Source organism: Protomyctophum parallelum (assembly GCF_964188405.1).
Source record: "Protomyctophum parallelum genome assembly, chromosome: 12".
Taxonomy (NCBI): domain Eukaryota; kingdom Metazoa; phylum Chordata; class Actinopteri; order Myctophiformes; family Myctophidae; genus Protomyctophum; species Protomyctophum parallelum.
The window spans coordinates 15,658,523-15,682,836 of NC_139712.1; the positions used below are offsets into that span (position 1 = coordinate 15,658,523).

The following is a 24,314-nucleotide window of genomic DNA, read 5'->3' on the forward strand; positions in this document are numbered from 1 at the left end:
TATAACTATATTTATAATTTTTATGCATCTTATATGAATTTGTATATTAACTTGACTGTGCCTTCCTGTAATTTTTGTTTTGTATTCCTTTCCTCTACTTTCCCTGTTCTAAGCATGTTCTTAGCATGTAATACTGCATAATTATTGCATTGTATTGTATTACATTGTATGATATAGGCATCTTGCTAGTAGCACCCAAGAACGACTTCTTCAGAGCCACTGACACTTGTTTGATCCTGTCCTTTCAGATTGACAAAACAAGAATATAATTCGTTGAAAAAATTATTATATAATCTTGTTTTGTCAATCCTTAAAACCACAAGTGACACTTGTTTGAACCTATCTTTTGTGCTCCGAATTAAAGTTTTAGTTTTGCGCGGCTGCTTAGAAGCTACGACAGATCTACAAGTCATCCCGGATCGTCTCCCCAGACGGTAACAGCAGTGTCTGCGTCCTATCCGGATTCTTTAACAATCTACATTCCTCCAGACGCAGCATTTAAGGGGCGTGAGCGTATGCGTGCAAGTTCTTCTCGGGAGCAGTGATTGCCATTCAACAGGGAGCCGGTCTCTCTGACTCTGACTGATAGATAGGGAGAAGAAATCATCATCATCGTCGTCATCATAATCATCATCATCATGGCCTCCTCAGCGCAGAGTTGCACATCTTTCACGTTGTTGTATTTTATTTATTTGTCGTTGCTCGTCGTTATCGGCGGCGTGTTTGCTGGCGAAGATGCCGAGGAAGAGGAGGACCTGCACGCCAAGCACAGCTACACGGTGGACATGTTCAACGAGGCTGTGCCCACGGCGCCGCACTTTGTCATGTTCTATGCTCCCTGGTAAGGAACGAATGGACGACACCGTGGTACGGTACGGCCGGGCGGGCGGCGTCGATTAGCTTCTAGTTCTACTACTAGTTCTCTTTTTGTTGTGCGTGCAATCTTGTTTTTACGCTGTCATCATACATAATGTGTATTCTATTAGTGTAAATGACTGTCCCACCATCCCTTGAGATTGGGAAGGATATTGGTCAATAAAGGTTTGTTAAAAAAAAAAAAGGGAGAGAAGAGAAGGAAAAAAGTTAGCATAGCTCATTAGCTACCTCGGCTAGCTAACCTGGGTTAGCAATGTGAAAAGGGCTGTGAAGTTGAACCAAACAACGCTTTGAGTTTATTTTAAACTAGGTTTTAAACCGGCCTGGTGGCAGTCAATAATCCATGCAGCCAGTGGCTGACTGACGTTTATTATTTAATGTTTTCTATATGCATTCCTTTTGTGCTTCAGGGTAAAGTGGGTGTGTTAATGCCTGGTGCTGTTGGCCGCTTACGTGGCAAGCACTGATTCACTGTGTCTTGTGTGAAGAAGATACAAGCACTGTCTTTCTGCCTGCTTATATGGCATACAATATCATATTTACACACTTTATTTTAGTGTACAGTATGAGTGTATGTTGTCTTCTCTAAAGATGCAAACACTGTCAGTGTCAGGCCAGCCCCTATGGAATTTACACATGACATTATTATTAATATTCAAATCATGACTCATGATCATGTCATGATTACTAATCATACAGTAGCCTAAATTATAACTGTAGGATGCAAGCACCTGCCTGCATGCAATTGACACTGTATACTTGCACTTTATATTATATCACTTTAGAACTGTAAACAAAATGTGCAAGCACTGTCTGGAGTGTCTGCCTGCTTCTATGGCATTTACCCATATCATATTTACATTATTAACCGGCCATATATCATAACTGTAACCGTGCAAGCCAAGCACTGGTTGTCTCGACTTTTACACACACTTACACTTGTATCATATTACTGTAAAGATGCAAACCCTTGGCTGCCTCTATGACATTATCATATTTACACATAATCTATCTTACAACTGTAGCCGGTCTGACATTGTCATTTACACATCATATTACAGGAACTGTCACCTGATCCCATTTCAACAGGGATGGCCTGCCCCTTCCCTGTCTTATCTCTCTCAAAGCCATGGTGTAGCATCATCATAGACATAGACCGTTATGTTAACATTTAAGTAGTGTGATCCATATAAGGTCAGAAGTAGGTCAGATGTTGCAAGATAATAATGTAGAGATGACACATCTCGCCTGTCTCAACAGGTAGGTCATGTTGCAAGATATGCAGATAACAATCATCCACTCCACCCACACAAAGGATAACTTGTATAACTGCTTTTAATTCATAAAATACCCAGGGTTTAATGCCCCAAACGGGAGGTAAAGTGGGCAGGCCATCGTCATGTAGGCTTGCCTGGCCCATTACCTGCTGGTTGGGGCAGTACTGTACTGTTGCAGTACTATTTCTCCAGGCCGAACCTAAGATTTGTATAAATCTCTGTCACTAAAAAGTTAGCATGAAAATAAGGTATAGGCATATTTCCCTAAATTGCTCAGGATAATAAATTACACATATTGGTGAAATACTGGCTTACCTTAAAGTGATGGAATTCTCAGTATGAACCCTTTCTGTTCCCCTTTTCCTATGTCCAGGTGTGGTCATTGCCAGAGGCTCCAGCCTGCATGGAACGAACTAGGAGACAAATACAACAGCATGGACAAGCCCCCAGTGTATGTGGTGAAGGTGGACTGTGTTCAGGACACAAAGTTCTGTTCCAACACGCATGGAGTCAGGGGCTACCCCACGTAAGTCTACTTTGACAGCTTCCTATGGGTTGAATGGTCACCCTCGACACTATTTACTGGGGGCAATGTGGTTGCACCAACTTAAACCACATTAACCCTGGTGTCACTATTTTGGGGAAAGTTTCAAAAGTTTGTCAATTTGGGCTATTTTTGCTGTTTGTAGTTGTTACAAATGGCTGTTTGTAACAAAGACGAAGCCCACACAAGAAAACATTTAAATTGTATTAACTATCATAAGTAACCGACTAACTGAAAGGGCAAACAAACTCAATATTAACAATGGTAGTCGGTAGAATCAGTGGTGTATGCAGGTGTATTTCCTATGTCACTTTTTGAACCCAGCACCTCCACGAAGTGATGTGCGTATTTTACTATAGTTTCTGTACGGATGAGTGTAACATGTGTGGGTGTGCAATTCATAGTTTAACCAACTCAAAAACAAAAAGGTGAGAGCTCCCAGTGAGTTGTGAGGGAGTGTGTGAGAGACTGGCCCTGCAGCCTCTTATATAGAGGGAGAATCAGGTGGGCCAGATCTCCACTGATTACACTCTGCCCTCCAATCATTATCTGAAACAGATAATAGAGCACCGAAGTCCCCTGGTTCGCGGAAGTAATTTCTCTATGGAGAATAACATGGGGTGATCTTAATATCGTCTACTATAAGCGTTGTGGTCCAAAACTAAACAAGCTGTCTCTGCGTTATTGTCAGGGAGGTGTCTCTGTATCGTTTGCAACAGTCAGTCACTCGTATATGATACAGTCTGCTTCTAGCGAAAATGTAACTAATTCAGTAGCAGTAACATTAGCGTTTTCTCTCAGTCAGTTGATTCTTCATATCCATATGAGTGAAGCGGCCGGGGTGACATGTTTATTTTTCAAACACAGTTGTTATATGAGGCGATCTCAAATCGCCTCAATGGGGATTTCAATGCAACTAAACAAATACATGAACCTGGGGACTGACGCCCTCTACTGAAAGTGACGTCAGACTTCGGTGCTCTATAGACCTTGCAGACCGTGTTGTCTGCAAGGAGAGAAAGCCAATCTGTCAAAGAAAGAATCTGTCACTGGAAAAGGAAGGGAGGTCTGCACACTGTCTTAGATCCCAATTGAAACTATAGTAAAATACGCACATCACTTCGTGGAGGTTCAAAAAGTGGCATAGGAAAAGATAAATTTATTGACGACGTTTCGAGCCAAGGCTCTGCGGGTTCCCTTCTCTTTTCTTAGATCCCAATAGAAACATTTATTTACGGTCACGTTTCATCTCAGGTCTGGCTAGGGTTGAAACATTGTGAACTTTCATAAATTTTTCTACTGGGAGCTAAGACATAGCATGCAGACTCCCCTTCCTCTTCTAATGTACGTACAGTATGTAGTTTAGCACCTGTAAAAAAAAATCTTTTGTAGTGATGTACCAGACTAAAACTTCCCCTTTGGCCGTGTCACACATCAACAAAACATTCTGTTTGTATGTTTGTGCAACAAGCTCTCCTTTAGCATAAACTACCAATACGTCTGGTGACATCTAAATTTGGTACAGGGACTAAAACTATGTGGAAACGATTCAGAAATGTAAGAATATAACACAAAGCATCGCAGAACCATGGAAAAGAGTTAATAGTGGTCCTTCATTGGCACAGGATCAGGATAGTTTTTTTTCCTACTGTTTTAGCCGCTACATTGAATTTAACTTTTTGTTGTATGTGTAGTTTTTCCATTACTAATTGACCAGTAGTAACGGGTGACATTTACTTGCATTTAGTTGAATCTTGAACCAGTGCTTTTACTGGGCCCTCTTATACCTGGAATGACACTTTCTGCAGACTCGGCAGGCAACATTTAATGATTAACTAAAGACACTTGTTTACCAGATATAAACTAGGGATGTGCTTTTGGTACAGTATAGAGGGTATGCGCATGCATAAAGTGAATGGCAAATCGAGTGGCAAAGTGACAGGAAATGTGAGTTTAACATTGTTTAATGTCGTTTAATGCAATTAGATATGACTTTTCTGTTTGGATGTATGGGCTGTCAAGGCCAGAAAGTAGTTTTTAGCCTGGTTTGATGATGATGTCACAGAGTCACGCGCATACCCTCTATTCACGGCTATCCATTGTTGCCCATAGTATCATGTAATGTTTTTTTAATCAAATTCTGAAACTGCGGTTACAGAACAAAGCCTCTTGTTAGTAGCCCAACCCTTAAAAATGGTTGAAATGCAAAAGTGTATTCATTTTGTGCAGGCCACATTCTTGAATGTTGCACGTGGAGGACATTAAGTTAATTAAACAAAAAAGATAAGCTCTTTATCTGGGGACAGTTGTACTCCTTTTCAAATAGAGATCAACAAGAGCTCCTTTGTTTTTAATTAAATGAGCGTTTCATTTGAACACACTTGTGGGCGCATTTCCAAGGTGGTGATCTTCTGAATCCGTTGCAATGAGCTATTTTCTGCCCAACACTTGAAGTTGAAGCCCCTCACTTTGGTTTACCACCAAAGTGCTCCCCGCTGCATACCTGTCTGATATTCACTCTCAACATTGATAAAAGTATAATGAGCATTCTTCAGGTGGCGATAGACTCTCTGTTAGGGATGCTCCGATCACGTTTTTTGGGGCCGATCCCGATCACCGATCTTTTTTTTTAAGATCGGCCGATTCCGATTCCGATCCCGATCTTTTTTAATATTTTTATTAATATTTTTATTAATATTTTTTTTTTTTTTTTTTTTTTACTTATAAAAAAATCTGGCAACCCGCGTCCCGCGGTCATTTTCCGCTAACCTGAGCGGGGCTCCCTAGCCTGCTGGAGGGGCTCCCTTCATCCCATGCACCCTCGAGAGAGAGAAAGAAAAGGGAAAAAAATGCAGCCTTGAGCCTACCAATGTAACGTTGTGGTCTTGTGGAGCTGCTTGATCACCTCCTCCTCCTCCTGTCCTTAAATTGCCAATACCAATAAATCCACACTAAAGTAGTGTGTATACTTCCACAGCCTAATCAATCTGTCAATCTTTGTCAACTCAGCATGTGTTGACAACTTGTGGCGGAACAACATTGGGCCGGGCCGGGGGGTGAGACAGCACGACCGGGCCTCACCGAACCTGACTCCCCCCCCCCCCCCCCCCCCCCCAACGGGAAAAATATATAATTTACGCAAACAGTTGCTGCTAATTTGAGCAGGCGTGCATGAACGAGAGAGGAGTTATGTGTGTGACAGTGTGAGGAGCTCATCACAGTCACAGATGGAGGGAAAGTGTTATATTTTGACTATTATTTATGCTACATATTATTGATCGCGTCTGTGTCTGTGACATTGCGCAGCAGTGCACACACGAGAGAGAGAGAGAGAGAGAGAGAGAGAGAGAGAGAGAGACGTAGAGAGAGAGAGGTGCTGCGTTGTTTTGTGTCTCCAGCAGAGTTTGTAGTGTCTCCATCTCTCTCTGGAAGAGGTTGACCATGAACTCTTTCACCGAGCTGAGGCGCTCCAACACAAACAAATCTGACGCTAAGCTCCAAACACCGTGTAAAAAATAAATAGGCTACTCATCTTTGTGTTCTGTTTCACCGTATTGCTGAGTGACGCACACAGGGAAAAGCAACAAGGGGTTTAGAAGCGAAAAAGTCCGTTGTGGAGAAAAGGAAGTCCACACAAGTTCTCACAGAGTGATTAGCCTATGAGCGACAGCCATGGTGCTGCCACTTTTGGAGCGTGGCTGAGGATGTCTGTTGGAGAGAGTGTGAGACAGACTCCACGGTGCTTGTACAGTCCAGCGCAGTACATTCTCATCAGACATGATATTTTGCTAAAGTGTAGGCTATTATAGGCTATATAAGCTCTGTATCTGGTTAATTGCGGGATTCGCGGGGACCCGCTGGGTGAAGACGTGAGTGCTCTCTCGCTCTGTCTCTCTTTTCTCTCTCTCTCCCTGGGGTGTGTGGGGGGGAGATTTTAGTTGCGCTGCCTTCGACAGCGCTATATTTCTCCAGTAGCGGTGCCGAACCGAGAAAGTGAAACATTATTTTGGATGTAAAACTGCGCAGATTTTTGCTTTGTTGATCGGTTTCGCGGATCGGTGGATTTTGCACGGCCGATCCGATACGATCGATCGGTGATCGGCCACGATCGATCGGCCACCGATTGATCGGAGCATCCCTACTCTCTGTTGAACATTCTAGCCTAATGTGACTGTCAGTCATAATCATCTGCCTATTAACACAATTATTTTCCATGCCAAGATGTTGTTGCTAGCGGGTCGTTTCTAGTGCGCCAGTGGGAGCCTAGTGCCTCCCACCCATCTATAATGATGGAATGACCCGAACACTTACAATTCAGCACGATTGTAATAAATGGGCCATTATTGAAGTTAATAGCAAATTATGTTTCAATAAATGTTTTAAGTTTGGCCATGATTTAGTTTGTTTTTAGTTCAATGTTTGTTTTAAAAACGCCATTGACAATGAAGGGAAAATTGTCCCCAACACAAGCATTAAATGTCATTAACAATAAAGAGAATTTAATGTTTGTGTTGGCACTGTTTATTGCATCACCTAATCAACATGAGTTAGACTTTCATATATTAGCGCCCCTCACTTCACACACACGGTGTGATTTCTTTTTTTTCTTTTCAAGTTCACCATAAAACAATTCTGTTTGTTTGTTTTGTGTTTGTGTCTAGGCTAAAGCTTTTCAAGCCAGATCAGGAGGAGGCAGTGAAGTACTCGGGGCCCAGAGATCTCCAATCTCTGGAGGCATGGATGCTCAGCACACTCCAGGAGGAGCCTGCGGTCAGTCATCATTTGGTTGCTGAAATGAAATCTATTCAACCCTTACCACATAATACAATATTTTTGCTTGTCGGGCAGACACCTCATAACCAAAACCTTTCCTTTATTTATTTTTTAATATTGAAAATAGCCAATATAAATGACAGTGAAGGAAAAAGCCTATATGGCAAATCCCTACGCCTCTGTGTGCACATGCCCATCCAATTTGCAGGTTTGTTTCGTCACAGATGATGATTTAATGTTTGTTTGTCCTCCAGGAACCAGAAAGCGACCCAGAGCCTCCCAAAGCCCCAGAACCCAAACAGGGCCTGTACGACCTGACCAGCACCAACTTCAAGGGCCACATCGCCAAAGGTGAGACACTTTTAGAATGAAGTTTCACCTATGAGAAATTTGACTTGGTTGGTTGCTGTTTCTCTCCCTCTCTCATGCAACACCTCAAAACAAATGAGCTAATTATTAAATAAAAGCTATATCAAATGAAGGATAGAGGTGATAAACGGGGACGGATTAACCCCCACCAGCCTAGGGCCCCTGGGCCGGTAATTCTTGCAGGGTGTCGTGTTTTTTTTAAATCATCTTTTTGACCTAAATTTAACAAAATCAATGGCCAATGAAGGGCAGCAGACGCCCATTTCAGGGCATCAAACCTAGTACTGCGCGGTCCAATTTCCCCGACGGGCCTCTGAGAGCCACTGGCCCCACTGGCCCAATGGCTAATTTGTCCCTGGTGATAAATTGCACTGATTGTGTTCTATAGATTTAAAAAGGCTTGTGGTTCTTGCTATGCCGTAACTTGCAGGTTTTTTAAAATTGTGTTTATGGTATGTCAGGGTAGTGCTCAGCTACATTGTGCTCTGGCTTAAGCAGATGCTTGTATTACTCACAGTGTGTTTGTGCAGGTGTGGTGAGCAACCCTATAACCCTACATGATTCCGTTTCATGTTTCATCTTTCATCTTTTTTTAATTCATATTGGATAATCAATGCAAATACACTGCTGCCTTATTTCACATACCTGATATGGCAAATATTTCACTATGGTACGTTACGTGCATACCTCTTCAAAAATACACAACTTCAATCAAAACATTCCTGCTCTATATATAGTCCATACCTTGGGATGTGCACGCCCCTACAACAAAGAAATAATAAAGAAATGGAAACTATAATAAATACATATTGACCAAGCACATGATACAATAGCTGTACTATTAAGAAGAAAATAAATATTCTGTACATGCTTAGGTCACAGTGCTTGTAGGGGCTGTGTGCTTGGTTCCTACTTCTAAATGTTAATTTTATATGTATTATGTATGTGCAGTATGCGTGTATAAATATCTACATGTATCGCTATACGCACCTGTATGTACATTTGCATCATGAGCAAACGTTTTGATATTCAAAGTGGCATGTGCCAGTGTGCATTGGTATGGGTCTGAACATGTTGGCTTACTCTGAACACACACAGACAGGCGGGCTTAACGTGCAGGCTTGAGTTGATTCATCTTGCCTCTGCGTGTACAGTGGAGTTTATCTTGATGCTATATCAACAAGCGCAACGTTTCTGTGAAATCCAGCAGCAGCCCATGTTGTGTCGCACACCGAAAATAGCAGGCAGCTCTAACAAGCTCACAACGAGCTTGTAACTTGTTTCCATGCATGACACTTGCCCAGTGCACACATCTAAGTATTGAGTCCATGCAAGCCGTGGTCTGCTCTTGCATTAAGGGCGGGAACTCCTTTTGGTGTTAGCATCATGTCATGCTTTAGCTATTGAAAAATAGGAGATCTACAAGCTCATAGCGCACCACTGCGCTACGAGCTTGTAGGTCTGCTATTTTTGAAAAATCGAAGAACGGCCGACAGAAACATAGCTTTTTCAGAAAACTGTCAGGATGTAGAAGACATTTTTAGAATCTGATCTCAGGTCAAAATGGGTTAAGCCAAGTCCAAATACTCTCGGACTCGACAAAAATGCTGATGAACGGCGTAACCCATTGATGAGAAAATGACGGACAGAATATTAGTAGGACTTTCTCCCATAACCTCAGACAGCCAGTCCAAAAGTAAAGGTGGTCACGATAATTCGGTCATTGAAATTACACCTCTTGAATGAAGAAAAGTTTCTTATTTTGAGAAGGGGGAAGGGTAGGTCAAGAGATTGCAGGCATTTTAAAGCTGTGTTTATAGGCCCTGCCTTCGGATCTTGGCAACAGTGCTGCAATAAGTGTTGTGCAATTATTCACCTATAGCCCGTATTCAACAGCTGTAAATATAATTCAAGGCCATCTATATTTAGTTTGTAGTGCATTTCAGATTTTGTGGTCCACAAAACTAAAGCATTAGTTCCTTCAACCCTTTATTGTTGTATTGCAGCTTTGTGTGTAATTTTGCTATCCACATAGTAATCAACGTACATTGTAACGCGTACCTTTTTCTGAACATGTTTATAATTTTGGGTTTCCTTGGTTCCTATGTATTAAGTTTTGTAGTGATTTCCCTACTCCTCTGTTGTTGTTTCTAACCGCCAAATGTTTGTCCCCTTGTCTCTCAGGTGCCCATTTTATCAAGTTCTTTGCCCCATGGTGTGGCCACTGCAAAGCCATGGCCCCGACGTGGGAGCAGCTAGCCTCCAGCTTTGAGCACTCCGACGATGTCAAGATTAGCAAGGTGGGTTTATATGAAAACATCAGGGTTCATAAAGGTTTGGGAGATTTCAGAACTAAATGGGAGGTTGCTCCGTCTGATCTCACTTCAAAAATCTGCTGTTTTTGAACTACTGATTTTAGAAGGCATTTGTAGAATCGGCTTCCGGTCTTAATGGGTTAAAAGGAATCTAATGAACGAGCGTGACCTTTTCAGTTTGTTTAATGTGGGATGTCTCATAGGGGATGCTATTCAATGCAAGTTTCAATTGATTGCGTTTCACGGAGGTCTCCCTGATCTGTGGTGATGTATAACCCTGGGCTCTTGTGTCTGTTTGGTTAGGTGGATTGTACGCAGCATTACGAGGTGTGTTCTGAGAACGCCGTGCGTGGATATCCCACTCTACTATTCTTCAACGAGGGAAAGAAGGTATGATGGTTGATTATCGCTGTTTCTTGTATCGGTCAATCTTTTATGCTCTTGTTCTCAATTATTGCTGAGATGCATGCTGCGCATGAAAGGAAAAATCTGACCTGTCTGAACTGAGTGGTGCTGTACTGTGTGTGTGCAGTGTGCACCACTCAAAAATACTTTTCTGCATTAAAAGTTATCAACAATATGTTGGCTGCAGTGGGATGCGGTAGCAGTGAGTTGTGCATGTGTTTTCTGTGTGCAGGTAGACCAGTACAGGATGCGGTAGCAGTGAGTTGTGTTTTGTGTGTGCAGGTAGACCAGTACAGAGGGAAGAGGAGTGAGTTGTGCATGTGTTTTCTGTGTGCAGGTAGACCAGTACAGGATGCGGTAGCAGTGAGTTGTGTTTTGTGTGTGCAGGTAGACCAGTACAGAGGGAAGAGGGACCTGGACTCCTTCAAGGACTATGTGGACAGTTCGGTGAAGGCCGCTGCAGAGGCCGAACCTGAGGCTGAACCTGAGGCAGTGGCTGATAACGAGATCCCCACCGACGAGCCAGTCAAAGAAGACCCAGCCAAAGAAGACCCAGCCAAAGAAGCGGTGTGTGTGTGTGCTAATCATTTAGTGGTTAGGTGTTTGAGTTATGCGTAATTTTACTTAGTTACTCGCCAGTGTCTCATCCAGAAAATGGCAGACTACAAGCTGGAAGTTGCTAATGTTTCCAGGGAAAGTGTAGTCTGGAGCTCTGTACTGGAACTTGCTCCTGTGACCTGATGGAGAAGCGGTAGACAGATGGATGTAAGAATGACATTAATAAAAATGTCATCCTAAAAGGTGTGTGTGTGTGTGTGTGTGTTTGTGTGTGTGTGTGTGTGTGCGTTTCCCTCCCATCAGACACACTGTCTTGTTGACCTGAGTACAATTCCACTAAAACTCTGAGCTTAGCACCAACTCCACCATGCAACAGTAACTATTATGGTTAGACTAATGATTTCCTGTCAGTCAAGTGCCAGATGTTCAGCCTGTACATTAGTATGACATCATCTTGCAAGGCTTGACACATAGGAGGGGGTGTGGCTATGGGATAATAGGGTCTTTTGCGAATAATAATTATTCTGAAGACTGTTCTAGAGAAACTGTCAGTTAATGAGTTAATCACAACAGCTGCCGGAGTGCCCTTAAGCAAGGCACTGAAATCTCTATTGTCTGAATGATGTGAGAATTAAACTAAGGACCAGTCTCTGGAATTGACACTGACTGAGCATGTCTCTCCATCTTGCAGACCAGTGTGATGGTGTTGACGGAGAGCAACTTTGATGACACGGTAGCCAAAGGTCTGACCTTCATCAAGTTCTTTGCTCCATGGTAAGTGTGTGTAGTTTCTGTAACCATTAATAATTGACGTAAAACAATGCAAGCGATGCAACAGTCTTGTGTGCTCCTGTGTTCCAGGTGTGGACACTGTAAGAACCTGGCTCCGACCTGGGATGACCTTTCCAAGATGGAGTATCCCGGCCTCACCGATGTGAAGGTCGCCACGGTGGACTGTACGGTGGAGCGCACCATCTGCAACAGGTTCTCTGTAAGTGAACGCAGGGGATCTCTCTCTCTCTCTCGCAGTCTTTTAGTTTTCTCTCTTTCCAACTCTCACCCTTCCTTTCTGTCTCGTGCCCCCGTTCCTTCAAGTGCCTGTAGTAATGGAAATCTAAACTCTGAATGTACAATGTAGGCATTTAGCAGACGGACACACGTATCCAGTTAGCATGAATCCTAGTCAACAAGCGACGCGGTAAACGGTCACGTCAGTAGACTGTAAAGCAAAACATTTTAATGCTTCAAAGTAATGGGTAAACGTCAAACCTCGCATCTGTCTAATAAAAAAAAGAAGTACACTAATATAAACATGTAACCAATATACTGTATATCTGCATACTTAGAAGTTCTAGTAGAGAGTGAGGTAGAGTCTGAAGAGGTCAGTGACTCTGGCAGAAAATTGGGCGTGAGTCTGCAGTCCTGACTGAGAGAGGGGAGGTCATTCCACACGTTGGGAGCCAGGAGGGAGAAGAGTCTAGAAAGTGAGTGTGGGCCAGGGCATTTTAAGAAAGGGAGGGAAATGCGTCCTGTGCGTGTTAGCTGATCTAAGTGTTGCGTGAAGGAACGGGTGTGTGGATGGATCGTGTCCTAAAGTATTTCTCTTCTCAATGTCTGCCGTAGATCATTGATTTAATAATCGAAAGCATCTAAACTTCTTCCTCACTTGGTCTCATTCTCTTTCATGCCCTCTTCTTTCTTTCGCTCAGTCTCTTGCAGCCTCTCATTCCTTTTTTTTGTCGGTGTCTGTAATTTTGTCCAGACGGGTTCATACAGGAAGTAATAAAATGTAGTTACTGGTTTTTATCACAGAGCCATAAAGCAATGCAACTACCTCATAATGTAATTGTAAGAGGTTGGATTCACTGCTATTCAGAGTAGAAGTGTGTCAAACTGTCAACCATTGTATGGTTTGAACCCAAGTGCTGGTATGTCATTGGAGAAACTAAAGCCTTTTATTCTATCTAGCATTAAAATGTCTTAAAGTTAACTCACCGTTACAGTTTTATTTAGCGACGATTAAATACAGTGTGCTATGTGGGTTTTTATGTTGATGAGCATGTAGGTGTGGTTTAACACAACGAAAATGGCCTTAGTTACAACTGAATGAGTTGCTGTTTGTTCATTTCTCCAGGTACGAGGTTACCCCACTTTAATCATCTTCAAGGCAGGAGAGCAGGGAGATGAACATAATGGTAGGAGAGACCTGGAGAGCCTGCACGCCTTCATAATGCGACAGGCAAGAGATGAGCTGTAGAACATCACCTCAACACATCACCTTTCACCTCCTCGCCCCACAACCCACACTGCATAACTGACCCTCCTTCAAAAGGGTCACAGTTCTCTCCCCTCCCTCTCTGCCTTCAGATGGTTTCTCGGCACTGCTCTGTAGAAGGAGCATTGTCGGTCAATGCCAAATTGCTGTGATCTCTTCTCTCTCTCCAGTGTTCATGTCATGCGAGTAAGGATGATATTTTTCAGTAGTGTGCTTGAGCTGTGAATGTTCTGTTGCCCGATGCCTCTTTTACGACAGAATGGCGATTATCGGGGCTTCTGCAACTGAAGTAATTTGTTTGACAACCACTTTGTAAGCACTGCTAAATCGGTCAGGACCTTAACTCCTAGAGCAAAAGGAAATAGAACTAGTTCATAAGGCAGGCAGAAATCAATGACATCTTTTGTCTTAAATGTACAGTAATGTCTGCCTTGAACTCTTAAGAAAAGCAAAGGTATTACTGTACCTGACCGAATTTTTGTAGCCATTTTAAATTAAAAATCTTCCTTTTTTTTATATAACTGGTCATTAAATCATAAGCCAGTAACGTACTGTAACACTTTCACACATAGGAAATGCTTGACACGTTGTCCTAGAATAATGGCGAGTGTTAAGTTGAAGGTACTTTTTATCTACGCCATTGATGGCCTAATGAACTTAACCCTCAGGGAAACACTTGCAGACTTGTGAGAGTAGAGAACAGCTGTCGCCATGGGAGTCTGACAAGACAAAATCTCAATTTATGCTACCCCAGTTTCCTGCTCTTAATGATGTCACTGATCCTTCGTTAGCATAAGGAGTCTCTGGCCGTCACCATGTGAGGCCACGTCTCCTATTCACTGAGCACACACACTCAGCTACTGTACCACTATATGCACCAGCGTGTACATCTAGCTTTAATGCCTTCATCAAAACTGCACTTTGTTTTACGCAAGGCTACATAACCTGTACCACACAGTATGAGTGTGAAGTAGCGATGCGTTTTCCCATTTCAGTAAAGGTCACATTATACTTTGTTTGGGCACTGGTGTTTCACTCGCATGCGTCGTGAGCTTATAGATCTGGTGTGTGACACACTGGTGGCGTGCAACTAAGGATAAATGACCCTTGCATCGTCATGAGGGCTAGCCAGTTTAACATCACATCACCTGCTTGTGAATGTTGGGTCTAGTCTTGCTTGAACCAGGTGCATAAAAAAAGACAGTCTTCTGGATTCATGTAATTTACTTCTGTGAGCCTAACCCACAATGGAACATGATTACCAACAGCTGGCCAATGTTTACATTCTGATTTACTACTGTGGGACAACTTCCATACATCATGACCCACCATGCCAGGATGCCAGAATATTTCCACATCTAAAGACTGAGACAGACTTGTACTTTTTGCGTTTTGCGCACCGGAAGAGGCAGATCTACAAGCTCGCAATGTATCACAAATGCAACACTGGCACGCAAATACGTATAGACTTAGTAAGGGGTGAATGTTTATGCCCAGCTATGGCCTATGCAAATAACATTTCAATGTCTCACATTAACCCCATTTGATTTCAAATCTCTTCCCTTTTGATACTTCACCACCCATTAAAGCAACAGAAATTGAGGACAAAAACAATGTGTGGATAATGGCATGTTTTAGAATGGAAAAGGGTACTAGCTGGTTACATTATATCACCTTTTAGAAGAACCTTGACATAATTATTAGTTACTGTATGTACATGCCAAAGTGGTTGGTTTAGAAGACAAACTCACCAGCTGTAGATAAAATGTGCCATGTGTCCATGAAAATGAATTTTGAGGTATGTGATCGCAAGATGTTTGCAAAAATGTAAATCGACTTCTAGTCCACTGAATATCCTCGGCATCGACCCAGAATTACAACTGCATTTTTGCAGGTTTGTGTCATCTTTATGGGTGACTGAATTGAATCAAAGCTGGAGCAGAGCTGTATCTGTAACAGACCTGAGTCAAACTGTATTTGCAGCTACTTACTTTTGTGAAGGTACTGTATACACTTTTGCTGTTCATCAACACATTTGAAAGGAAAGTCTGTAAACTAGAACCGGAAACTACTTGTGAGTTTGGACAATTTGACTCGGGTCTGATCTGTAAAGTAGGATAGAATTCGATGCACATACCAAGGTGCACAAAGTCAGTCGGACACAGCATATTTTTGTTAGTTTTTATGGATAGCACATGGTTTAGGCAACTCCAGTGACAGAAAGCAGTATTTTTCTTTTTTCCTTGTGAGTCATGGGTCCTACACTACCCATGGATTTTGTACAAAAGAGAGATAATGGCAAATTGTAAAAATTAGATTTTGTAATAAAATTTCTTTTTTCCAAAAAATGTTTGCATTTTCATTTTATCTGTCTGTTAATATGTTGTGATTTTTTTTTCTTTGTAATAAAAGGTGCAATAAATAAGCTGAGAATGTACAAGTATTTACACACGACAGTCTAACCATGATCACAAATGTAAACAGCAGCTTACCAGAGGTATATTTTGTAATTTCTGATTGGTTAGGCACATAAGGTACTGATTCTTATTGGTTATTAGTTCATTAAAATATGGTCTCCATTTAGAAAATAATAAAAACAACTTGTACTCTTAAGACAGAGCTCACACGTAAGCCCCTATACACAAAAAATAGCAGATCTACAAGCTCGCAACGTGTTGCACTGCCGTATGAGCTTGATCTATTATTGACATTTTGAAACTTTTCCAAAAATGGGTACGGCATTGGTTAAACATTGGTCATTTGTAAATACCTTGATGCCAATCTCACAATTAACAATTTTACCATCAATGTCCACAAAAGGGAGAGCTGGCATGAAACCATTTGCCATCAGTTAAAATGTTTCTCTGCTAACTCCTGATGGGGAACCGCCTGTTAACTTTGGGAGTGCAGCGACATGTTTTGCGGTTTTGTCAGAGGGGATAAGGCCGTATTCTTCAGCTCTTCGGAGAAAAACATCACTTTTAGCCACAACGTGCATCATGTTGAAAAAGGGGCTCAGCGTGAGCTCGGCAAATATTGACACACTGGGGATATTTGGAGATATTTAGACAACTAAAATAGCCTGCGGCCACTTCTGTCCATATTATATTTTCGGAAAGGTAAACATGTCCAGATTCCAGTCCAGATGAAAATACACTGCAGGGGGAGGGAGGGAGGATCTGTGTTTACTATAATGTAGCTAGGGGGTCTTCTTAGAAACAATCCACCATTTTGTTTTTTTTGGGGGGGGATAAGGGAAGGAAAGCAGCACTAAGTGGTCCCACAACAGTTCAGCCCCCACACAAACACACACGCCGATACATACACACACTTACATAAATGCATAATATACAAATACACTTACTCTACTACAGTAACACATACATACACCCATTTACTCACATTCAGACCCAGGAGTAAAGGCTCCACCCCACAGCCAACAGGAAAGGTTAGGGAAAACATAATGGCTCAATATTGGTGCAGGGTGAAGTTGCCCACAGGTACGTACTCATCTGGGGGTCAGTCTTGCAATTATTCCCCCACAAGTCTTTTCTCCTTGGTTTCAAACTTTGAGAGACGGACGCATACTTGGTCAACGTTCATTTAAATAACAGGAATTGCTTAGTTTTTTGGGGGTGGATTATCCCCTTTGGGGCTGCGCAGGGGGAACTGAGCTGTAGTAAGGTCAACCTCACCCGGGAGCCCCAACATTAGCCCATATGTGACCCATTGCCAGCCAGCAACGAATCAGCCACCACCAGCAGGCCACCAGGTGCTCCATCCACATCCACAGTGTCAGTGGCAGCCACACGCCCGTACCACCATGTTCTTGTATTTCTTCAGGATGACATTGGAGTTGTCATCGAAATAGAGCACTGATATGGCATGAAGCTTGGTTGGGGCGCAGCAGGGCTTTGGTACGTTGTCAGGGTTCATCAGGTGCACCTGAGGAAAGTACAATATTTGTCTTTTAAATGTAGTGGAATTAAGGGCATAAGTTTCCAAAGATACAAACACTAAAGTACAGATAGGCCTACTCAAAAGGTTTATTTAAGTAGAGTGCTCACTGTCCACCTACAAGAGGGCTAGCCTCTTTACTTACCAATGTCTGTACAATGGCGTGGTTGGTGGCATTCATGTGAGCGTTGAGGGGAAAGGAGCATTCTCCATCACAGTAGTTGGCTGCATACCCCTCTGGAGCAATGATCCAATCCTGACAGAGAAAGAAAATACATTCTCCATGATACTGCCATAATACTATATCATCATGATACTGACATAATACTGATCATGATCGTTGTCCATGATACTGACATGATATGGCATCTGATTCATGACTACCGTAGTATTGCCACAACAATATTAGTGATTGCTAGGACTTTGTTTTGGAGTGTGTGTACTCAGAGAAAGGACACCACACAACATCAACAAAATAAAAACATTTGTACATATCATTCAATATGCAGAAATGTCGAGATAGCAGTGTCGACTGTCCCTATTCTGGGTCGAGCATTCAGCAAAGAATGTAACTAAAGTTAGACCTAGAGTCAGACGAGATGACAGTGTGATGTCAGCTGCCTGTATGTGGATAAGTTCAGGCAATGATGAATGTGCGTGTGATCACATTTACTATACTAGAGCGGTGCCCGTTGGGCACTGGCCTACTTTGAACGATGCAAGTTCTTTGTCAGGCGTGCCCAAATACGGAGTCTATGCCGATGTCAGAACAAATTTGTGATGTCAGAACAGGCCAGCTCCATGTATGGAACCTGGGCAGGGGCCCTGTCCACATGTATGGAACCAGGGCAGGGGCCCTGTCTGTCCAGATCCCGGACAGAGGCCTTTTGTGGCGGTGGTAGACACCAGGCACGTACTGCACTCCCTGTGGGGGTGTGGAACGCGTATGTTGAATTTGGTGGGGCGAACGGTTCTCGAGTTACGTGGATTACAGACGTACACACATACGTACCCACAGAGACCTGGTGACTTGGTGCATTTATAGATATATTGATAGAACCAGGGATATGCAGAGAGGCATGGGGGCTGAAATTCCCTAAAAGGGATCTTTTGGCCAAAACATTTGAAAATAGCAGTTCTACAAGCTCTCAACGCAGCGCAGCGCAACACGTTGTGAGCTTTTAGCTCCGCTTTTTCCGGGAGCGACCCCACACCAGAAACTGGAGATGCGACATGAATTTCCACAGAGACGACAAATTCTCTCAACGTAAAATCCTGCGTTCAAGTTCAGGAGAGTTTGGAAAAAGGCAATTCCTCTGAATGCATGGAAAGGGAGGCATTTGACATTTCTTTTTACAGGTGAAAGGGCAGGCCGGGGCATGAAGCCCCCTTTGATCTATATGTGTGCACGTGCCTGCACAGAATAGGTTCTCTACTGCCGTATTATCAATTTCCAGCAATGCACTATACTGGAGCATTCATTGTTAACCTCACGTCTTAGGACAAATCCCTGCTGAAATGAACTCCCATCTGTGGAACCGCTCAGGGAGCAGACTCCTCTCTTTTCTCTTCCTTCCTCCCTGACTCTTCACTTCTGCTTCTCTCTCTGTTCCTCTCTCTCCCCTTTGGTGATTTGTCTTTTTATTTCCTTCTCACCTGTTCTTTCTCTTTTCTCAAGCCTTCCTCTCTCCATTTTGATAGTGTCTGCCTGCATCTACAGTACACTTTCTGACAGTGTCTCTCTCCAGTGAAAAAAGCATGGCTTCTCTCTTTTCCTTCTCTTTTCACTATCTGTGTTGTTTATCATCTTTCTATCTGTGCGTGTGACTGTGAATGCTTGTCTATACTGTATGTACAGTATATACCTATGTGTTTGTGAGCATGAGAGCATGTAGGCAGTCTACCTCTAGATGTCAGTGTAAACAGCAGACAATTTGGGTATGTTGTAGTCTTGTGTAGAGTACTGGTTCCCAAACCTTTTAGCCCGTGACCCAAAAGAGAAATTTAATGCGTCAAAATTGAGCTTGTAGATCAGCTATTTTCACTACCACTTAAACATTTGTTTTCTAATTTATGGAATTTCTTGGATTTTTCTTTGATTTCATGAACGCTCTCAAAACAATCATAGAATTGTTTTTAATTCATGAAAAAGTTTGCTTTTTTAGGAAAGGTTTTTTTGGGGGGAGAAACAGTGTTGTAGTGGGCCTCTGCTCTGCTCTGCTTCAGGACAAGGGCCTCCATGTACGCACACGCACACACGAACACACGCCTCGCTCACAGTACCATGGCGGTATCTTACCTGCCAACCCAGCTCTCTGAAGCTGACATAGAGCTCATGTCTCCTGCATGCCGTCTTCTGATCGCTGCTGTTGAAATCTACAATGGAACAACACAAAGACAAACAAATCACATGTTACTACTGAGCTGGGAGCAGTCAATACAATGCAGGAGCAATGGTTGTCTTTTTTTCCTTTTCGTGCACTGTTCAGTGTTTAGTTGTTGTTTTCATTTTATTTTATTTTTTATAATAAATTATTTGTTTTATTTGGAAAGAGCAGTACAATACAGATAGCATTTTCACATATGACACACGAGCAATTCCCAAGATTTTTCCTTTTTTTTCCACCCCTCTTCCCTCCCTCATCCCGCCTCCATGTGGCTCCAACTCCAATGTCTCTGTATAGTCCTTTTTCATATGACATCAAGTCCACACTTAAACAGGGACAAACAGGGCAATATCACTTCGGGTTGAAACTTGTTTTCATTTTCTCCCCAATTTAGGCGTTGCCAATTCCTCCAGACCCTGCCAACCCCTACTGTTTGGTCTTGGGGAGGATGTAGACCCTCCAGACCCTGCCAACCCCTACTGTTTGGTCTTGGGGAGGATGTAGACCCTCCAGACCCTGCCAACCCCTACTGTTTGGTCTTGGGGAGGATGTAGACCCTCCAGACCCTGCCAACCCCTACTGTTTGGTCTTGGGGAGGATGTAGACCCTCCAGACCCTGCCAACCCCTACTGTTTGGTCTTGGGGAGGATGTAGACCCTCCAGACCCTGCCAACCCCTACTGTTTGGTCTTGGGGAGGATGTAGACAAACACACGTCTCCTCCGATACACATGGAGTTTCCAGCTGCTTCTTTTCCCCCCCCAACAGTGAAGACGTTCACTGGGAGGGTGTCACGCAATTAACAGTTTTTGTATTGAGTTGTGCTTGAAATGTACTGTAATTCTCCAAACTGTTAATAAATACTTCAAGTTCAATCAATCAATCAATCAATCAAATGCGTGCAAAATAACATGACAATGCTATGCCTCCCAGGTCCACTCCCAGGTGGGCACTGGGCACTGTGGGCAGGTGCCCAAAAAACAACCTGTAGGAGTCGCAGGGGAACCCTGGGCTATGGGGTTATGTTGTTGATGTGACAAAATCCAATAAACAAAGTATTCGATCAGCCTGTACCTCGCATCTTTATGTTACTACAATGCTTTTTATTTTATTTTTTATAAGATATTTTTTTGCGGCTTACGCCTTTTATTGGTTTTTTGAAGGGACAGACAGTAGGCTGACAGGAAACGGGAGAGAGACGGGGGAAGACATGCAGTAAAGGCCGTGTCGGGCCCGGGAGTCGAACCCGCGGCACACTGCGACTGGATTACCAGTCGGGTGCCCAGACGGTTACGCCACCGCCTGGGCCACAATGCTTATTTCTAACCTGAAATGTATTCAGATATATGATTTAGTGTACAGGCTAAGTTTAAAACAAGTAATACACTGTCTGGACATCTTCTTGAATGATATTCAAAACAGAGTAGCCATGTGTAATTAAGATCTGAGGAACATATGAGCTAAAATCACACCTGTGAATACACTTTATTTATATTTATTCATAAAGGCTTGCCTGTGTTCTTTTTTTCATTAGGTCTTTTTTGGGTGTGTCCACCCACGCGTACTGCACACAACACTTTATACATGGACATGTGGTCCTCCAACATTTTCATGTCTAGGACCCCTAGATTGAAGTATATGGCCACAGCTGTAGCAGGGACCCCCATGAAGGAAGATTTGTGTTAATCTTCTTTTCCTCAATAAAGTAATGTGACACATTGTGAGCTTGTAGACGGGCCATTTTTAGTAGCCGATATAAACTAAAGGCATTTTTAGTTTGGAGATCTTCAAAAATGACAGATCTACGACCTCATAGCACGTCACATAACGCACTATGAGCTTGTCTATCTGCTATTATTTGAAGTCCAATAACCTTCACATCAAGAACCACTGCTCTAGAAACTGAAACACCACTCGACCTGACAGACAACCTACCATGTCGTCAACTCAACTCAAACTCAAGGAAAGACACACAACCCAGTTTTTATAGTGTCTTGAACTCGTTAGGCTATCTAGTTCATCTGGTCTTCACAGGTGATGACACTCAGGGCTCATCAAGGCTTCAGGCAGAGGAGAGTGGAGATAAGAAAGGCCTCATTCACACGTATCAAACACCAATCAAGAACATGTTTTTTTAGGCCACCACAATGCTTTTCCAATGGGAGTCACATGGTTTGATCAAACATTATTGTTTGATCGGGGGGGGGGGGGGGGGGGGGGGGGGGGCAGAACACCACCAGAAATCAGCAATCAAACACAAATGTTTGGTCAAACCATGTGACTCCCATTGGAAAAGCATTGTGGTGGCCTAAAAAATAATAATAATTACCAAACATTATGTTTGATTGTGTTTGATACGTGTGAATGAGGCCTTAGGTGACAACTGGGAGGGAATATGTCCACGGGTCATCAATATGTCCCTACATGCACATTTGTCCGTGGCAAATAAAAGATTTAGTCCAATTACTGAATGTTAGTCTGCAGGTTTTCTTCAGCATACTGTATGCCACTGATTTACTATGACACTTTATATATTAATAATAGTTTTCTATTTATTATTATTATTTTTATAAAGTGTTGCTGAAGAAACAGTGAGGGCTTGAGCAGCTACGAGACTAGTCCGGCCCCTACTCCATGATGATTTATCGACCCACATGAAGTCCCTCTGTCTTCCTATTCCTAATAGCGACTTTAAGCAACGACGGCTACGGCAGTCGGCTACGGCAACCCGGAAATGGATCAGTGCTCGATACATAAACCTGCTCTCCGTCGCAGCCCTTTCTACTACGGGAGAACCTACACTTACACGTATTGTCTACAACGCCATGTCATAACCATGTTTATTGAAATTATAGCTGTCATACATTTACACCGATTGCTCCATCACCTCTCTTATGCTGTGTAATGTGTTGGCATGCTCTGAATGAAGAAATAACACTAATACCATATGTCATATTAACCATGTTTATTAAAACGGTTTTTAGAATAACACATATTTCTCCAGCACCTTCCTCTTTCCACCGCTGATCATGTCCAACACAATTTCGGCAAGTTAGCTGACGCGCGACGGGGTGTTCTAAAAATAATAATAAGTAGAACTGCACTCTGTCGAGTGCCTATACTTGCTTGTTTGCCACATGCTGCATGGACGCGTCACCATGGCAACCAATGTCGCCGTCACCGGAGGCTGTTTGCTTAACGATTTTGACAGCTACGGCGTGTGCGTCATAGCCGCCGTACTTCCGCATAGCGGAGCCGTCCTGAAAACAGTCGTTGCTTAAAATCCCTATTGATTGACCCACATGACGTCACAGCCCAGCAAGAAAATGGGCCCGGGTGGGAATAAAGATGTACAATAGAAATAGTGGCCTCGCTATTGAGTTGTGCTTGAAATGTACCTATTCTGCAAACTGTTAATAAATACTTCAATCAATCAATCAATCAAAGGCTGAGCTTCACAATGGGAATAGCTTGGACAGAGAGAGTAGATAAAAGTCAGTGATCCTAAATCCTAAGTTGTCACAAATATCCGTCCGTCTGTCTGTGACCAATCGGCGTGAAACTGTGCACGCACACTCCCTGGAGGCCAGAGAAAAACCTCTGCCACAAAATAATCACATCGGCCTGTTATAGCGCTATCAGGAGGCTTTGTTAAACATTACTCCTACAGACTCAAATCCAAATGCCTCAAATCATGAACGCAGTTTTCGATTGCTGTGACACATTTGCTTGCACATTCCCACTAAGCCAAGGAAGAATTACTCGCCCTTCATGTTTCAAATCAGCCTCATGGCGACACTATAACAGGCAGATTCTTTGATAGGAGTCATCTTCCTCTCTTTTCCAATTAGTCCCCCTAGTGCCCCCTAGCGGCCTCCACTTTGAAAACCATTGTTACAGAGGATTAAAACATTCTGAATCCACAACTGGGACAATAACAACACGGCCTCATGCATCACACTGGGGTGGAGACCCGTATAAGGCAAGGGCGTAGAGCTAAAGCAAGGGCCTTAAACGATCATGCTCTCATTGTGTGCTGTACGTGCCTCTTGCGCTTTTTGCATGCATGCCTAATTGAATTCATCAGCGCTCGCAAGTTTGGCCCGAGCACAAGTGGTGACACAGTGACAGCCGTCTTCACGGTTCCCCCCTTCGTCGTCGTCCTGCCCTGGAGTCGTCCTTCTTAATTAATCTGGGTTCCATTCCGTATATAGCGTGGCCATACAGAGACTGGCTGTCCCAGGTAGAGGAGGGGCTCCGTTTGGTTCTCCGAGTCAAGGAGGTCATTCCTGGCACGGGTCACCATGTTGAAGTCAAGAGGGTGACGAAGTCTTTCCAATGACGTTTCAAGTATGCTCTCTCTCTCTCTCTCTCTCTCGCTCTCTCTTTCTCTCTCTCTCCCTCCCTCCCTCCCTCCCTCCCTGGGTGCTGTTGTCTTCCAAATCCCAACACAGAGAAAGAGAGAACGTAACGACAGAGAGAATGCAGACTAAGATGCCAGCCAGCCAGAGTGAGTTGTTTACTGTCCGAGCTAAATGACCACGGCATGTGCAAGCGCAGTAATCACACCCATGGAGAT

General features: G+C 43.1%; 2 protein-coding genes across 3 annotated transcripts in view; one reads left to right on the forward strand and one right to left on the reverse strand.

The window, feature by feature from the left end:
• Positions 1 to 540: 540 nt before the first annotated feature.
• Positions 541 to 15,740, forward strand: txndc5 (thioredoxin domain containing 5). 2 transcript variants are annotated; one of them, XM_083777836.1, is made up of 10 exons: positions 541 to 841; positions 2,527 to 2,679; positions 7,359 to 7,467; positions 7,725 to 7,821; positions 10,024 to 10,139; positions 10,458 to 10,544; positions 10,947 to 11,126; positions 11,809 to 11,891; positions 11,979 to 12,108; positions 13,252 to 15,740. In XM_083777836.1, the coding sequence occupies exons 1-10, from the start codon at positions 639 to 641 to the stop codon at positions 13,372 to 13,374; spliced, it is 1,281 nt and encodes a 426-aa protein (XP_083633962.1). In that variant the 5' UTR covers positions 541 to 638; the 3' UTR covers positions 13,375 to 15,740. The 2 variants fall into 2 exon arrangements, with proteins under 2 accessions (XP_083633962.1, XP_083633963.1); XM_083777837.1 differs by having other exon boundaries at positions 10,947 to 11,109; positions 11,807 to 11,891.
• bmp6 (bone morphogenetic protein 6) overlaps positions 15,622 to 24,314 on the reverse strand; it is a 67,040-nt gene continuing 58,347 nt past the window's right edge. Inside the window, exons 5-7 of the mRNA XM_083777835.1 lie at positions 19,649 to 19,725; positions 17,495 to 17,605; positions 15,622 to 17,337 (exon numbers count right to left, since the gene is read on the reverse strand). Coding sequence (XP_083633961.1) covers positions 17,188 to 17,337; positions 17,495 to 17,605; positions 19,649 to 19,725 — 338 coding nt within the window. The 3' untranslated portion in view covers positions 15,622 to 17,187. The remainder of the gene's footprint in view (positions 17,338 to 17,494; positions 17,606 to 19,648; positions 19,726 to 24,314) is intronic.

Bases quoted from the DNA above. Each gene is read 5' to 3' on its own strand.
- txndc5 (XM_083777836.1), top strand. From the start codon at position 639: ATGGCCTCCTCAGCGCAGAGTTGCACATCTTTCACGTTGTTGTATTTT. The intron at 842-2,526 runs GTAAGGAACGAA...TCCTATGTCCAG, and splicing joins GTCATGTTCTATGCTCCCTG to GTGTGGTCATTGCCAGAGGC. The intron at 10,545-10,946 runs GTATGATGGTTG...TTGTGTGTGCAG, and splicing joins TCTTCAACGAGGGAAAGAAG to GTAGACCAGTACAGAGGGAA.